Source organism: Embiotoca jacksoni, unplaced genomic scaffold, assembly GCF_022577435.1.
Source record: "Embiotoca jacksoni isolate LCO1_2020_lvr unplaced genomic scaffold, fEmbJac1.0.p SCAF_20, whole genome shotgun sequence".
NCBI classification, from domain to species: Eukaryota; Metazoa; Chordata; class Actinopteri; family Embiotocidae; genus Embiotoca; species Embiotoca jacksoni.
The window spans coordinates 943,355-961,836 of record NW_027185341.1 but is presented as its reverse complement, the minus strand read 5'-3'; the positions used below and the strand labels follow the sequence as shown (position 1 = coordinate 961,836).

The window sequence follows — 18,482 nt, the reverse complement described above, 5'->3', positions numbered from 1 at the left end:
TCAGTTTGTGACCGGGTTTTGCTTGGCGTTGCTTCACGTGCATGTTTTGACACCCGAGAAGAAGAATTTGAAACCACGGGAGGCTGTTTTCACATTTGTCTGGGGAAGAGAAAAAGTTCCTCTGCGCTCGTCTTAAATATTGTTTTGTGAAGAGCAACGCGGTTTTGGGACATTACAGCCGGTTTTAGAAACCAAACCGTGCGACGTCGACACGCAACCCGCACAAGTGGGATGTTGACGTTGTGGAGCCCTCCGGTGTTTGTGGAACGAGAAGTAGGAAACATTTTCCGTCCGGTCGCTGAATTTTTTTTGAAATGAACAGTCTTTTTATGGATTTTTGATTTTTCAGTGACGAAAGAAAAGAGTAGAGACAATTTTGTCAAATTTGCGATAAAATATCAAAGGCAAAATCGTGCCATGTTTAAATGAAAAAAAAAAAAAAGAGCATTTTATGAATTAAGTTATGTTCAGAAGAGAAACTTAAACACTTGTTAAGTGTAAAAGAATTGTCAAAAATGAAGCAACGGATACCCCGATCTTTATTCCCTCGTGAGGTATTAAAGTCATTAATTCTCTTACATTTTGCAGCTCAGTAGTGGAAGTGTTTGTTAGACATCGCAATGGCAATCGGTCTGACAATGATTTAACCGCTTGAGCCAGCAGCCAATATTTCAGGAGTTCCAGTGTAGCCAGGGCCTCGTTCGTGCACTGTTTTTTGTTGTTGTTTTGTTTACAGCCGCTTAAGCGACTTGAGACACGAGAATGGAGTTGACGAGAAAGAGAGCGAGAGAGAGACAGACAGATCGATAGATAGACAGACGGACAGATATATATATTTTTTTTTCATGTTAAATTCATAAAAAGCTAAATCAACAGCAGGTTCCAAGAGTTTGTGTTTACAGTCACATATGACAAAGAAAACAATCAAATCCTTTCAACTGCTGAGCTCGAACTAGCAATTATTTTTGCTTGGAGAAAAAAAAAATACCAAACACGTGCATACGGATATTAAAGAGTCGCTGATTAATTTCTGATGATCAGCTAACTTATTGATCAATTAATTGCTGTATCTGTAGCCACTTATATTAATGAATATAAATCATATTCAGCCCAATACGCTTGGCTGAATACATTGACAGCCATGTCATTAAGTCCGACATGAAGATGTGTTGGCGACAGGTCGTCAGGAGTAGAAATAATGAACTTAATGGACAGTTGTGATGTCCTTGCTCTTGTTCACATTAGAGAGCTTAGGCATGAAATTGAAGGCCCACAGGCAGGTGTGCTGACATCATCCTGGCACTGAGGTGCCACCAGCCTGCATGGCTCACTTGGCCCCATCTCAAGCCCCTACTGGTCTGCTCTTTGTTTTTACGAAGCCATCGCAGAATTAATGCAAAGTGACTCGGGCTGCGGCAGACAGCGAGGTGTTGGGGGGGGAGGGAGAGATTCACATGTAACACAGTCACACATGCAAACTGTACATATGCTTGTCCGCGTTACACAATCGCATCGTCACATAATCAGTCGAGGGTTGCCCATCAGCCAGAGTCATGAGGAAGAACTTGGTCTATTTTGAGGAGTTTGTTTTTTTTTTTAATTTATTTTTGTTTATTATTAATTTTTTTTTTTTTTTTTTTTTTTTTTTTTTAACTCATTTCCTCTGTGATCCAGGGGGGTCGCATGCTTTACTGGGCAGCCAGCTGTTCAGCAGAGATTTCCAAGGGTGCCTTTTCTCAGTCTCTCTCGCTCTCAGACGCAGAGGCCAGATGCAGAGCGTGGAAACGAGACTATATCTGTACCAGCGAGCGTGAACGCTCCAGGCGGAGCAGGTTGGCAAAGTCTCAGTCTGAATATAAATTGGGTTTAATTCTGAAGGTGTCAAGCTAAGAGGTGAAAGTCTTAAGTTGCCTTGTTACACTTTGTAAAAGTGCACAGACGCAGGCACAACCCGCTGCTTTTATTGTGTTGTGGGTCCTTTCCAGGAGCGGAGCAAATAATTTTCTGAAGGCAGGGGGTGAAGGCTTCGATAATCACGCCAACATGTTCAGAGAATTGGCCTATGGCACCATAGTGTGTCAACATTTTGGAATCTCCTGTCTGAGTGGTTTTTCATCATTTCCCCCCGCCTACTGCCGTCGGGTAAGGTGGAACAGCTTGGGCGAAGGCAAACAAAATAAATAGCTTTGCACCAAAATCCAACCCACAACTCCGTAAAACTGAAAGTTTAAACACATTTTCAGTAACTTCTGCATTAGTCTGTGTTTTGAGTCTGAATTGTTTGCTCAAGGTGCTAATTTGTTTTTTTTTTATCATCAAAATGAAAAATGTGTCCCAGAGTCGAAGAGGCTTTCAGTATTCATCAAGGGTTCTTAAAACAATTCAGCCGTGCCATTTTAGAGAATTATCTATTAATACGAGACGTACACGGTTATTTATTTCTTTATTGGCACTGTTCGAGCATTTCTGTGAGTGTGTGCGGAGGAGGATGACTGTGTGTGTGTGTGTGTGTGCGTGTGCGTGTGTGCGTGTGTGTGCGTGTGTGCGTGTGTGTGTGCGTGTGCGTGTGTGTGGGAAGGCATCGATGTAATAGCTTCAAATTTGGCCCGAATGTTCTCTTAGACTCAGGGGTGAACCGATTGAATTTTGGTGGTCGAAGGTCAAAAGGTCACTGTGACCCATTCACGTGAACGCGATGCCATAACTCTGCGGCTCGGGCCCGACGTGCGGCACGCGAGGGTCCGCTTATTCCCGCTCGCAGTTTTAATTTTTTTTTTGTCTCGATCTCGTTCCTTATTCTTCTTTTTAAAAAAAAATAATAATAACATCTTCGAAAACCCGTGAAAGTTGGTGCCCGACGCGGGTTTCGTGAGGTTTGGAGGATCGTTTGACCTTAAACGTCAGCTTATTTTTGTTTTGGTATTGGTAGGACTGCATTTTCAACGCAAACCCGCAACTGTGTGTCTTTCGTGTGAACAGTGTGGCTTACCCTTAGGGGGACTCGCCCTCCGTGCGCCGTGCGGATGACCATCGCATTTGAATGAATAATTGTGGAAGGTGGGGTTATAGGTTGCAATGAGACAAAGATATGTCACAATGCAGGTCATCTGCTGGAAAGATTGGTGCTGTAGTGGTTAGCAATGTTGCCTTTCAGCAAGAAAGTTAATGGTTCAAGCCCCCCCCCCCTTTGTCATGACTTTCAAAAAAAGGTCATGCTGTCCAAATTATGAAAAAAAAAAAGTCATAAGTGACCCAAAAGTCATTTTTGGGTCACTTTTTGGACCACATCCTATAGTATGACTTTTTTTAAAAAATTTTTTTATCACATTTGACGTAATGGTACATGAGAACTTTTTTGTACATCTCAGTGTGATACACATGTCCACCGAATTTCGTGCATGTAGGTAAACGGAGCATCTGTTTAGCCCCCGCTAGCCATTAGGCCACGCCCACTCGCGACTCCACTAAAATATATACACCCCCCCCCCCCCCCCCCCCCCCACGGAGAAGACGCGTGTACCAACTTTCATGAGTTTTCGAATATGATAAAGCCGCCAAAAATGTGGCCGCTCTCCCTTAACACAGCCGGCCACAAATGCGGCTCGACACCAGCGGGTAGAATAAACCGGCCCGAGAAACTGTAAGGACCGGAGTGTTCTTGAACTCTGGCATCTGGTGTCACACTGAGGAAAGGGGCACTCGCAGCGCTTCCATAGCCCGTTGTCAGGCCGCATCCCCGAGACTGCGGTGAGGTGAAGAGACAGGCAACACGCCAGCGGAGCGTCTCCAGCCACATGACTCAACCTGTCCCTGCGCGTTAGCCCGGCTTAGTCAGGGCCATGAGGGAACAAGGCCGTTGGTATTGAGTCACTGACACACTGGACAGTCCCCAGATCAGGCATGATGATGGGGAAGGAAGTAGGGGAAGCGTTGCATGTTGTCATGTTCTCCCAAGGAGTGCTAGGACAAAGGGTAACGTGTGCAAACGTGCAGATTTGCGCATATATATCTGCACGTTATCCTTGTTGCAAATGTTTGAATTACACATTTTGTCCCTCCGACAGTGCCGCTTCCCGACATTGGTGACTACCCCTCTGAAAAAAAAAAAAAAAAAGTGCATGACCTATATATTTTAGACAAAATACAATAATTACTTTATAATTTCCACAAAATATCGTTATTGTTTCACACCTGTCTGTTAAATTAAAAATCAAATTTTAAGCATTAACAGAATATCTTAATGACATTAAAGGAAAACAGCAGTGTATTGGGAGGGCTTATCATGATGGCATGTCTCCCTTCTGTCTTTGCTGGCCATAAAATCTGGTGGGGACGCAGCACAAACTGATGAGACCTTTGTCCTTTTCACAACGCAAACAAAATTTTAAGTTTCAAAGATCAATCACTACCTTCTACTTCCTTGTAATTGTGCTTGTTTTTCATATTCACTTGAGTTTTTGAGGACACATTTCACGTTTCCGTGTAAACGGTGCCATCCAGATGCATGTAGGAATGTCAGGACTCTTGATGCGATGTTGTATAATGGGAATAATGCAACCTACATTATACAGCGGTGCATAAACGTGTTCACTGTCGGCGGTGCAAGTCCACATTTAAAAATAATGATTCGGACATGTTTACAATATATTTCAAAGTGTGCTGTATTTCAGTTTGTAGACGTGAAAGACTTGCTGTTAATTTTTAGCATCTAAGGTGATGTACACAGGCGTGGGGTGACCCTTGAGATAACAGTCTGAAGAGCAGCTGGCAAGATTCTGTTCGATGTCAGTAGTTATTAACAGCCAGTCGGTGTTGAGGAGACACTGATATTTAGCCATGCTGGCGGCGTGGTTCGCTGGATGGCGACGTTGGCCTGCTGAGAGGCCGTTTGTTCTTTGATCCGGACTAAAATATGAAGAAAGAACAAAGAACTTTCATGGTCCTCAGAGGATGAATATTTCTGCCACTGACGATCCCCCGACATATAATTCAGCGTAGTGTAAAATGATCTGTTGAGGCCCATTTGGGTGCCGTTTGATTTCCTTGTTTAAAAGACTTTTGTTGGATATTAGCATGACAAGCCACTCTCAATAGTAACTGATGTCTTTCAGGCAAACGCTATCGACGGCAGGGATTTTTTTTTCATTGCCGTATCTTGAGTGACCGTGCCTGAGCCAGCTTTCTTAATACATCCATGGTGCAGCCTTAAACATTGTTATTAGTATTGCTGTCTGTTCATAACTCTAGTGTGTCCAAAAGGAATCGTTAAAATAACATATTCGTGCAGTGAATTCCAGTTGTTTTTTTTTACAGTCGACGCATCAACAAATCTAAGAATCTTTTTATGTGCATTCTCACACAAATAAAACCATCCGCACATTTAAGTGTGGGCAGGTGGCTGTACGTTTAGTGGGAGGAAGTGTACAAGAGCATTAAGGGCAATTTAGCTCGACAGTTAAAGCATCTATCTCTAATTTGGATCTCCCCCGGTGAGTTAAGTAGGGATGCCCAAGATAACAACACCATGGGCTCATTTAACGTCACTTCGGAGCCCGGCATTCTCCCGTCTCACAGAAACCAGAGACACGTGCTCGAACACACAGACTCACTGACCCAAACACTCGCACACACGGACACACTCTGCAGAAGCCTGATAAGCCTCGCGCCACACCAACTGGCCCCTGCAAATGTCAAGGCTAGAGCCATCTCAGTGTACTGATAGGGAGTGGGTGGGAGTGAATGAATCAAAATTTCCTTCAGTTACGTTTGCATACGCTGGAGAGATTATCTAAATTAAAACAAGTCTGCACTTGAGACGTAATCTTTCAAATCCCTCTACTTATACGAGATGAAAAGAGGTGCAGTAAAAAAAAAAAAAAAAAAATCGCTAAATATCCCCACGGCTCAGTCCAAGAGACGAAGCTCACGTCAACAAAAAGCAGCTTACAGCATTTCTCAGAGGAAACACTTATCTTCAAACCATGGTGACCTGCTTAATGTCACGGAGGACATGACATGAAATGTGAGTCAAGGGTTCAAGTGTGGCCAGATGCTGCTTCATCACAAATTAAAACTGTGGCCCCAACAGTGTCCCGTTGGGTGGCTTGTTCAGCTGAAGTCACCAACCAAGCACCCCCTTGAGCAGGAGTTTGTGACGCTTACACAAGCACAAAAGCTCGAGCGAGGATCACACGGTTTTGGGGGGGACGAGGAGAAGACGGTGCCTGCCAAGAGCGTTTCTCCACGTCTTGGACTTACTGCCGTTGCCAGTGTGGCTCTGTCCTCAATAAAAAGGCTCAAAAGGGTTTTCATTTTTATCTATGCAATATGATGCAATAATTGTTATTATTTCATGACGTCATCACTAAAGTAGCCTGCTTTGGGTTGTGGGGACAATAAGCAGCTGCCTACCAATGATTTCCGGTGAATTCTTCTTCTCTTAACTCGTACATTTTGAAACGGTAAATACTGTTGGACCTCTGCTTTAATGTTTGGGGTCTCTTAAGCGTTTTTTTTTTTTTTATATATATATATATATATATAACAATGGTGTCGGTGCGTTTGTGTCTCGCCCTGAGGACCCGAGGAAAAGTACAGATGTTGCAGACTCTCCGGCGACACTCGGTTCCAATGGTTTCAGCAGTGGAAGCTGTTTCTCGCAGACCGGGGGTGTTTGTCTTTGACATTGTGACATGAAGTCTCTAATTTGACGATGTACTCATACGCCCCGCAAGGAGAAAACAGCCTGTGCTCAACTTGCCCCGTGGCTCGGGTGACCTCTGCTTATGCACGGACCCTCAGTCTTAATTGTGTCTGGAGGAATTCCTCTGTCTTAAAACAAGCTTAAGTTTAGACCAAAGGGCATCCTGGCTCTTACGGCATGCAGTAGTTAAAACTACACACTACTCAATGTGGCAATCTAGGCTGTTTGTCATTCTAATTAGCTGTATACTACCGTACCAATTTACCAGCTCTCAACAAAATGCAGAATTGAATGGAGCTTTAAGTGACATTTTGGTAGGAAGTAACACTGTGTGGACATTCACTTGCTTGCATTTGCTTCAGTAAATATGACATGGCTTCCATGTTTCCTTTTCTTAACATCTTCAAAACTTTTGCTCTTGAACTCTTAACTGTTTCAAACTAAATAGGAGATATTTTGAGGCCCGAGTCAAACTTGAATTACGTCCCAAGAAATTCACAATATCTTGAGAAAACTGACAAACTATATTGTTTTTTACAGTTTATGCCTGGAAGCTATTTTCTTGTCTCTGACACTTGTGTCGCAGTCACAGCAGAGCCTAATTTTCCCCGGACTCTCGTGTTTCACTGATCTAAGCTTTGTCGTGATGTCTTCTAACACCCATCCCCTGACTTTCTCCCGCCAGATCTCGGCGTCTACACACCCTTTACAGGAAAAAACAAACAAACCAAAAAACCACATCTCTCCTTTGATTGAGAAACACAATCATCTCCCGCTTCATTTGGCATTTAACACAGCTGTGATTTTCTTACTTTTCTTCCCCCTCAGTGATCATCCCCGCGTTGATTGCCTCTCGCTGTTTGGCTCGTGTGTATGTAACATTTGGAGGACTAAACGCTGGTTTTACTGGAAAATCAGAGATCAGAATAGCTGATCAAAAAAATAGATTACGTGACATTAACCACATATTTGGTGAGGAAATGAAAAAAAAAAAAAAGCATATTTAATGCAAAACCATGGACATTAAAAGTAAAATCAAGCTTTTTAAACTTTGTTTAAAATCCCCACTTATCATTTGTGGAAACACACAACAGTTTAACAGGTGTTGCATGCATGAATTAAATAAATAGCACATTAACTATTACATGATAAAATTGTACAACTACCTATCAACAGCTATATTATTTTAATGGACACACAATAGGATGTACAGTGTGTGCAGTGCTGACAGTACATCTGACATCAAGATTCAATATCAAATTTACAGTTTATACACGAACAATATGCCAGACATGACAGGCTAGTATGACATGATTTTCCAAATCATTACACTCAGACACAATACATTTTGTGACACTGTCTGCCATTCAAACATCATAATCTCAATCTGGTGTCCAGTATTTGACAAATTAGCATTTTTCTTGCGACAAAATATAATTCTTCAGTCATTGATGCACAACATCTTATCATACAAACAGCATGAGAAAACATAATCTCAACGTAAATCGAAACAGCACATTTACAAACACTGCAGTCGCCACGACGGTGGGGTTTTCCAGATTTGAATTTAAAATGACAGCTCGGAGGGGGTGGTGAGGCTTCCTCGCTGTCGAGTTGTAACTGCACCTCAGCATGACGCATGGCAGCAACTGACACTTTTACGTTGCTCATGTCCATCAGAATAGCAGCATAGGCACCCTGTATACAATGGAATGTATGGATGAGGAGGTCGATTGTTACCGACAACTACAAATCCACCGTCTAAAATCACTGTGCTAACGCTGATCTAAAGCCTCTGTGAAAACAATCTGACTGTGGATCAGTGGCTGTGGGCAACATTAACCCTACTGCACGAGCCAAGTGAAAGTCAGGGAGTGAATGTCTGCCGGCGGTGACCTTTCACCTCCTGTCCAGTCTTCAGTCGGCATACAGGATGAACCCTGAGAAGGTGCTATATTTGTTGCTGTTGCCCCCGTGAGCTTTGCCGCCGTCCAATTTTATGAAAACCTCATCGCCTGCATCCAAATGAAGTATGACACTGTTGCTGGCGTAGTCATAACTCTGGTCCTGGTCTTGGGCAATGGCGCTGGCCCTGACCTGGAGTATGACACGCACACGCAGTGAGGGAGAGAGGAAGTGAAGAAATAGAAAAGCTCAAGAAAAGATCTACAATGAAGAATTGTTGTGATGCTTAAATTAACAACAATAAGCAAAAATGCATGCACGTATCATTATGAGATAATAATTAAATTAGATTTTATAGATATTTCTAAACAGAATATATAAAATGACTGTTGTCTTGGCTGACACACATTCACACTTATCTAAAGCGTATGTGCGGCCTGAAAGCTTTTTACCTGAAGAAAATGATTCTTGTAAGAAGTGTGGACTGAATTTGAGAGTTTGACTTTGTGTAAATGTGTTCCCTGTGGTGAATATCTTATTTTTCTCCGATGACTCAACTGAAAGGGTCAGGCTTTGCGTCAGTGTGCCTCTGAGGAACAACGGCAGCGCATACCATCTCTGTGCCTCGCGTTCCACTCTTTCATCCACGTTTTGCTGTGTGGAGCTCAGAAAATGTCGTGTTTTTCCGAATATAAGTTGTCATTGTGTCAACAGAGGATAATTACTGAGGGTGTTAGATATGGACCATCATGCCCAAATCTCTTTGCACGTCTGCGCAAAAAGTGAAACTAGGGTAAGTTGTTTACACTTAGCCACTGAAGGCACATATCCCTTCTAAGCTTCAGCTAATGTATAAGGATCTGGGTTGCCAACCATAAAAGTGTAATCCTTGCTTCATCCAGATTGTAGCGACAAGTTCCAAACTAAATTAGAGCCAAATTAGGAGCGTGGAGGTCTAATTCGTGCCAACGAAGTACAAATGTGTACGTCAGGAGGCTGCAGAAGAAAGTTTGAGTGACACATGACAGCATGATGATGGATTTCTGTGGCGTGAGAGCAATGCAGCCTCCCTGCTTCCACCCTCTGCTCTGCTGCAGGAGCACCATGTCCACCACTGACATATAAACACTGACAATTTAATTTACAGTAATTTGGTATCCTACTTTATGTAAAGTGGCTTAATTGGCCTGACATCACTTTGCCCTCTTTGGCTGAAGTGATTCCTTGTATCAGATAAAATAGGACAACAATTATATTGCAGTTCAACGAGTTGTCCCGTTATAGGGTCCTTGTTGGCAGCAATCATTTCTCTGTCCCTTCTACTTCTGCTTTCTTTTTGTTTATGTGTGTGTGTGTGTGTTTATATATTTGTGGGGGCCTTAACCTCAATGTCACCAACCCTTGGGGACATGTGTCACTGTGGGGAGAAAAACTGATGTTCGTAGGGATATCGTCTGCTTTTTGAGGGTCAGGACTTTTTAGGGATAAGGTAAGTGTCATGGTCAGGCATGGACACTTTTCACTTTTTTCATCCAGTTTCACTGGACAACTAACTGTTCATAGTTGCTTAAGACAATAGGTTAAGATTGATCTGTGTCTGAAATATATATAAAACGTCATGTTTAGTTCAGACATGTTGACGGTGTTCTTTACAAAGCAATCGCCTTTTAATCAATTAAAATATCTAGCTAGCATTGTCTTTGGTACAGATTTTTATCTGCTTGATTGTTTTTTACGACCATTTAATCTCATGTCCAGGTTGTATTTAACTTTTTTAATGAAATTAGCTTATTTTTTTATGCATTTCCAACTGTGTAGATAGATAAGTCTTTTTTTTTTTTTCTGTTAGAAGAAGTGAAATATGTGTTTACTTAGGAGTGGAGAAGGGCGTGTCACTTTCTTTTAACTGGGCCCCAGCTCCTAAAAATGTCCGTACACCCCTGCAGGTAACCCTAATCTACAAACCTGCCATCAAGTTTACAACAACAATGCACATACTATCAGATGCCATCAATGATAGCGCTGCATTAACTTCTGCATTTGGGAAACTGTGGTTTTGCTGCCTTGGTTTGCAGTGTATGCAATTTTATTCTAAGCGACAAAATAAGACAAACACTATTATATGATGCAATCCAATATGACAGCAAAATGGGTTGTGTGCTGTGTGTTTCTTGTGCACACCGTGTGCTGCATCGTGCCAGTAAAACAAAACTACGGCAATACAGCTAAACCTGCACTTGCATGAAACAGTCTTCCGTAAAATGCATCAATATTAGCTTCACTAATATAGAATTGATAGTACAGCTGTTTATACTGGATAGTATAATTATAATGTACAGGTGTTTGTGTTATTGTGTCCACTCCAGCCTGTTGCAGTCTGACGGAGATGTTTGCAGTACAGCGCTGAGGCTCCCGATTTAAACGGTGTTTGATCAGTGTCGTCACCCGGGGCCTTAAAGACATTACAAAATTACCCATGAATATAACAAATATCATGATTCGATATTGAGACGCTCTGGCCTGACAGGCAGCCCGGTAACGCATACTCACATATCATGGTTCCATGAAGTTTGTTGTATTTCAAAGGGCACCAGCTTTGAACTAGCCACTCCCTCGGGCTGCGTTTTGATGTGTGCAGAGTGGAGATAGCGCTGCACTCCTTCCACTCCGTTCAACGTGTACATCATCGGGTGTGTAATATGCACAGATACACAATCTGGCAGCGTGCCACTGTGCATTGTCATTATACTGGACTGTAACACCCGACCAAGTCAGAGCTAAGATCACCATACACGTGAATGCATGAGTACTCAATTTAGACTGCCAGCACACTGGTTACATTGTTCCCTGAGCATGCTGATGTGGGTTCATCTCAGTGTATGATTTAGGATTCAGAACTTATAAAGTCAGTAAAAGAATCATTGTCATCTGCTTGTATTTTGAGAAACTGTATTTTTTTTTTTTTTTTACCATTTTTTAGATTTAACATCAAACATTTAACATCAGGGATTAAATGTGCATTAAAAGTTTTACCCACCAGGCCATTTTTGATCAGATCAGCCCACATGCTGGTGCCATCTCCTCCCCTCATCAGCACATTGTAGATGAAAAAGTAGGTGCCAGGGATCTTACTGGTGAACTTGCCCGTCGCGCCTTCATAGTTACCGCCAATATTAGTCACCACGTCATCAAACCGTAGTATATCGTAACCTTCTTGAGGGTTTCGTAGTCCTGCATAAAATGCCACCCGGGGAGTGGTGCTGTAAGTAGTTGTGCTGACTGCCCCTTTACCCCCTAAACCTAGAATCCCTGTACGTACAACGTCTACTCCATCTCCCGGTGGTCCCTTAGGTCCCGGTGGACCTGGCTCTCCAGGCGGTCCCGGGGGTCCAGGCTTGCCCGGACGTCCTGGCTTGCCTTGTGGGCCATTAGCACTGTACGTAGGCAGTGGTGGGCCGATGCTGTGATCACTCAGATCCGCCTCGTTGTCCACCTGTAGGCCCGTGGTCGCCGTATCTGCGCCCGTGTGCCCACCTGTGCCCGCGGTGCCCGTGCTGGGGAAGGGGTCACAAACCATGCGGCAGGTGCCGAGCATCTCGTAGCGGCTCGTGCTGTCATCCACGCCACCTGTGCCAACGGAGCTGACCAGCACAGGGATGAGGACCACCAGCACCAGGACCAGCATGACCCCCACAGCAGCTGCCACCAGGGTCTTCCGCCCGATGCTCAGCCTGGGAAGGGGCTGCGCTGCCAGCGTGGAACTCTCCGGGGTGGAAATGGTGACTGTGGGGAGTGCGTCCACCTGGCAAAACGCAGAGACGCTGAGGCTCTCCGATAGTGGAGATGATGCCCAGGGAGAGAGCTGGTCTGAGTGTGTGAGTGAGTGACAGAGCTGTGTAGGAGTGAGGGAGAGGGAGTGGAGCAAGGGACCCAAGTGATCAAAAGGAGAGAGAGATTGAGAGAGTGAGGAGAGAGAGAGAGTAAGAGCAGAGGAGGAGGGAGAGAGTAAGACAGCTTGAGAGAGGAAAAAAAAAAAAAAAAAGCAGCAAGGGGGGAGGAGGGGGGAGAGTGAGCAACATGCACTCACTAACCATCTGAGTCAGGGCTGTGGAGGGCACACTCTTGCTGGCAGATGTGTACAGCTGGGGAAGATGTGAGGGAGGAGTGGGATATACACAGAGCACAGCATTTACCCCATTAATATTAAACAGCCAGCATTGTTTTTGTGCCCTAATTTGTTTTTCTCATATGACATATATTTACACAGACATTTACATGTAGCTGTCGTTTAAGAAGGCTTAACAAGGTCAGATATACTTTTCTTTATCTGCCCACCTGTGTGTGCGTGCATGCGTGTGTGTGTGTGTGTGTGTGGTTGTGTGTACTTGTACAACTATCTTCGTGAGGACCGGTTTCAGTTTTAGACCATCGAAGTGAGGACATTGTGGGAAAGTGGGGACTTTTGTCTCAGTCTTCACTTTATCACACCCCTTCAATTGCAACTTACGGTGAGAATTAAAGTTAGTTCAGGTAATGGTTGAGGTAAGGCAATTAGTTGAGATGTTTATGGTTTGGGTGAAGGGCTCTTGAACGCATTATTTCAATGAATGCTCTCACAAAAATAGCTATATAATCGCACGTGTGTTGCGTCTGTGAGTGTGTGTCTGCAGTCATGACTAAGTGTGTGTGTGTGTGTGTGTGTGTGTGTGTGTGTGTGTGTGTGTGTGTGTGTGTGTGTGTGTGTGCATGCGTGTGTGTGCGATCAGAGGGAGCTCTTGTATATTGGAATGATTCCAGGCGTCTGCGGTCAGGTAAGCTATGACCTTCACAAAATTGGCAAACTTTAAAGATGAAGCTCAGAATTTTTAGGGAGGTTCTGCTCAACGTTTTTTACTTCCTAAATTAATTAATGAGGCCCGGGTCCATGGCAGCATCACCAGAGCACACAGCTACAGAGGAAGTGGAACAAATGGTCAGGCAAGGAAACTGATCCCAACCAATTCTGAAATCATAGGTGATCATTTCACCACCCAAACTGGTCGCTGTCTAAATGTCTCTGTGATTTAACAACACTTTCCTGAGTCACAAAAAAATCATTCATCCAAAAAAAAAGAGCTTTTCATAGCATTTTAGCTTTTTTATATCAGCATAAAAAAACACCTTTATCTACTAATATTGTAAGAGGTATTAATTTTAGCCTAAAAATCATGACCTTCAAACAAGGCTTAATATTTTGGTTTGGTCATTCGGGGAAATAAGAATGAGGTATGAAGATATTATACCTTATATAGTTGCCTATTTTCACATCCAGCAGACATGGGCCAACATTAGCATTCGTTTGGAGTTGCGCTTCTATTCACACAACAAACATAGGTCCAGTATTCACTCCTCTTTTAACTAGGTTCACTCCACCAACTCTTGGGGGAAATACCAGCCTCTTTAGCTCCTAAATGCTTCACATGTGTTCCCCAGCACAACGCTAGTTTTGTACTTTTGCCATTTGTCGTTTGACCCATTGTTACTATAAAAACATTTTTTTTAGTACAGCTTGCAGATTCACAGTAAGCCGTGACAGCCAGCGAGCCTGGCATCGTGAGAGGACAGTCCTGGAAGTGTCACACCTCGACAGAATGCAGCTGCTATAAATATCGTTAATTACACTTTTCCTGTCATGGTGTCAAAATGACAGCTGTGAAAAACTCCTATTAAAATATTACCTGCAACAACTTAGCAGCAATAGCACATGGTCTGACAAAATATGTGAAGGTTAGGTAAAGATAAGGACATCTTTTTTTGTTTTGTTTGTCTTCCAGTTAGTTTGGTCTTGTCACAAATTAGTAATTAGTCAATTATATCTGTTGCGAAGATTTATATGACACATGTGAGTATTCTGTGTCTTATATCAGTGTTCACATACGTTGATGCCTGGGGGTTTCCCTTTCTATTGGTTTACTGCAAATTATTGGACCACAAATTATTAGTACAGGATAATATTGTTTCAGCTTTAGGGACGTAAGCACGAGTGTTGTCTTTCACATAACCCATTCCCACAATTATTTTTAGAAAACACGGTGGCATGGGAAACTCAAAATTGCCCTTGTCACATACAAAATAGGTAGACAAATAATTAATCTGTTAATGATTAAAATAACCAGCCAGTAGTGTCTGTTTTAGTAACATAAATAACATTACATTATCACATTGATGCAAATATAAAATACTGGGTAAAACTCCATTGTCTCAAGATGTTTTGCTCACTAATTTATCCAGAACATTTGCCCACATGGCCTAAGACATCCAGAAATATTAGCGAGAGGTACCTCATATTAACATGGGCATTAACAGGAGTCATGCTGTTTAGATTTTTTTGCAGTGCTTTGCTTGGTGTATGCTTTGTGGAAGTGATGCATTCGGATCTTATAAATGCCTTGTCTTAAAACACAGGACCTTCCTTTTATATTCTGGTTTAGATCCCACATTTACCACAATACTAAATTCTGAAATACAAATGTGTTTTAAAGTATGTCAGCGACATCTAGATTGTACCATTTAATGCAATTTTAAAGTAAAAACAACAATCTTGGATTTTAATGTTTGCTTCCATTACGGCTTGCTGTAGCCTAAAAAAAAAAAAAAAAGCACTGAACATTATGGTTTTATTCTTAAAGCACAATATCTTCATCTGTCAACCATACACAGATTACCCAGTAGTTTTAAGCACAAAACAAACCAAGTCACATTGAGGCAAGCGACACACACGTGGCTACGGTGTGACTGAAAATGTTAGAATCATCAAGTGATATTGGTTTTTCTAAGAGAGTAAAATAAACAGAGAGTAGTTTTGTGAGTGCGCTCCACATTTTTTATGCTCCTGTTGTCACAGGACATGACAATGGTACTGAGTCAGACACCTCGAGCGGTACTTTCTTGCTGAGTCTCTCAAGCTGATGACACAATACTCTAAATCAGAAAGATGACCACGTACTCAGTGTGACAGAAAAGGTCTTTAATGCTCTTAAAATCGTATTAAAGATATTGCATCTAAAAATACTGTATGTATTTTTGTCCATATACAGTTGAATATCAAATAAAGAAACCGTTTCTTTGTTGCAAGCACATGGGAAAGACGAACAGGAATTGACCAAAGCTAAATTAAAGCTAATTTAATCAGTCACTAAAACTTTGCAGCCTTCTTAATAAAATGCTTCACGTTTACTTTTCTATCTGCAGACTTTAGTGCCATCGTGTGGTGTTTTAACATATCACTTAGGATGTATTCCTGCAATCTCCCCTGCTGTACCTGAGTTATGGTAATTGGCAGAAAAATGTTTTTGCAGAAGATTTTTATTGTCACAATGACGTTGACATTTGACCTTTTGGAAATATAATGTCGTAACTTCAATATTTTGTGTGAAATTTTGTCCTAATTATTGTATTAATTTTTGACTTATGGCCACAAACATGTTTTGTGAGGTCATACTGACCTTCGACCTTTGACCACCGAAATCTTATCAGTTCATCCTTGAGCCCAAGTGCAAAGTTAAGACATCCTTGAGATATCGAGTTCTTCAGTACTCGACTTATGGACAGACAACCCAAAAACATAAAACTGACTGTTGAAGGCGCAGAGGGATAAAAGAATTGTACAAAGAGAAACGACTCCAACAACGGCATGTGGGGAGTCGAAAAAATATGTTTGTTGACATTTACTTGGTCACAGATTTCATACAAAACTTCTTGCAATATGCCAGTTAAAATATAACATGTAACTGCAGTGGAGCTCTGAAGCTAGTGGTTGCTACTAGCAACATTAATTAGCATTCAAAGGAGAGCAATAAATATTTTAATCACTCTAAATCCAGCCCCTGAGACACCCTCCATTCCAAAGTTATAAAGACTAACTGGCCCCTCGTACACACACTCTGATCAGTCTCACAACAACACTGCTTTCCAAACAGACAGAGTCAACATATTGTTGATGCAACGTAAAGGAACCTGTTTAGAACAATGAAAAGAAGAAACTCAAATCAAAAGAAGATTATACTGTTATAAGCCCAAAAAAAAGAGATTATAAATTGTCAGAATATCTCTTTCCTGACAGTGATAGAAAGGAGAGACAGTTCCCGTAGGCTTAGTCAAGACAAATTAAATGGAGAAAGGAAAACCCAAAAACCCATGGTTTTGGCAACCAAAAAAGAACAGAAAATATGAGTTTGACAAAAAGAGATGCACTTTCTCCTGCAGCGTTAAACAATCAATGAAATAAGCAACATTTACTTTAACAAGTCAAATTTTTTGAATTTCAAAGATCTTATTGACCACTCAAAATTTCAAATATTCAGAAGAGAAGGAGACTGTACATAATCTTGCCGCCCAAAATGCTGCTCTTTGTGATTCCCAGCTAATTTGCACTTTGAGCGGCAATCCTCACTACTTCCCGCAGTGCACTTAATGCAACAGAAATAAAATGAGCGAGGTCTTATTTCCACAAAAATGTTTTGACCTGCATAGCTTTATGTTCTCCACGTTTTCCAGTCCACTGACTGCATTTACTTCTTTGAACCAGAGGATGGAGCTCACTGCTCTTAGATTTCGGTTGTTTTCAATGCGTCCAAGAAACAAGCTTGTCTGTTAGTATATTTTGTGCTTGAAATGAATGGTCTTGAGTTTGCACGGCTACTGTTTTTTTTAGGAAATTTTCCCACCCCCATGCAGCCGGATGGAACCTGTCAAATCGTCTTATCAGTTGGGGAGTAGGACAGTAGGGGAAGGTGTAGACCACCCATCTTGAGCAGCCCTGCACATTTCAGCTTGGACACACAGGACGGCTTTGTCAGTAACTGCAGAGCAAAGGAAACAGCAGGCCATCTTTGATGTCTATATTCAGGATGGACTACTACTACTTGGTGTATTTATCTGACTTTTGGGAGATGGAGGGGTGAAATAGTGTCTGATTCATCTGTTTTTAAAAAGGCACGGAAGAAATTACACAGTTTAGTATAATAATTAAACAGCTGTATGTAGTGGTAGTAAGTCAAAGATAATGTTGATTATTGATATTTGGTCTGATAACATCTTACATAAAAGGAAAGCATATCATCCCCTTGTATGTTTACTCAAGGGTTCAGACAGAGTAACTTCCTTGGTTCTTTCTTTTTGGACTCTTCCTTTTTAGGCAATGGGCCGCAGCCTTGCAGCCCCTCTCGGGATTCTGTGGGAATTCCTAAGCTGGTTTGCTTGGCAGTTGGTTTTCAATACTCAAATATTGTTATTTCAGGATGTGAGGTTGAGAGAGTGGAGCAATTGAAAAAAATGTACCATGTTAGGCCCCTGAAGCTGATTCTGTAAACGCTTGAGTGTGCCTTGTGCCATCTAGTATAAGCGGGGAATGGATTTTGAGTCACTTTTGTCAAAGGGCTGTAATGTGCAACTGCTATATCCTCATTTTTAATCCCACTGCGTGCTGTAAAAAATTATCCAGCGAATAGACTGTTTTACAGTCATATTTGGAGTGGTTAATTTATCCTATTATCCTTTTTGTGTTCAGAGAGGACTGCAATTTGCTCTTCTATGAGTCACAAAGGGTCAAAAGCAGAGCTTGTCTGACTAGTTAATTCACAGCGACTGGAATCCCTCTCCTCACAAACAGTAGACACATATTTCCCTTTTTAGGACATGAGGATCTATTACGTAATTTAGGAAGCACTCGGATCTCGAGCAAACTCGCCCCGTGTGAGAGCAGGAGGGACTGAGCCGCGACCGGACCGACCAATCAGACGGCAGGGAACTTATCTTTTCGTTCGCTGATTGGTCAGAAGGCGGATAGCGTCCGTTGACGTCGAGGCTGCTCGCTCTCTGTCTGGGAGGGTTTTTT

At 42.2% G+C, this 18,482-nt stretch overlaps 1 protein-coding gene across 1 annotated transcript; it reads right to left on the bottom strand.

Annotated features, from left to right (window-relative positions):
- Positions 1-7,687: 7,687 nt before the first annotated feature.
- On the bottom strand, positions 7,688-12,390 carry LOC138201898 (C1q-related factor-like). Its single transcript, XM_069155450.1, has 2 exons — positions 11,646-12,390; positions 7,688-8,800 (listed from the first exon to the last, which is right to left on the bottom strand). The coding sequence occupies exons 1-2, from the start codon at positions 12,291-12,293 to the stop codon at positions 8,621-8,623; spliced, it is 828 nt and encodes a 275-aa protein (XP_069011551.1). The 5' UTR covers positions 12,294-12,390; the 3' UTR covers positions 7,688-8,620.
- Between the last annotated feature and the right edge of the window lie 6,092 nt (positions 12,391-18,482).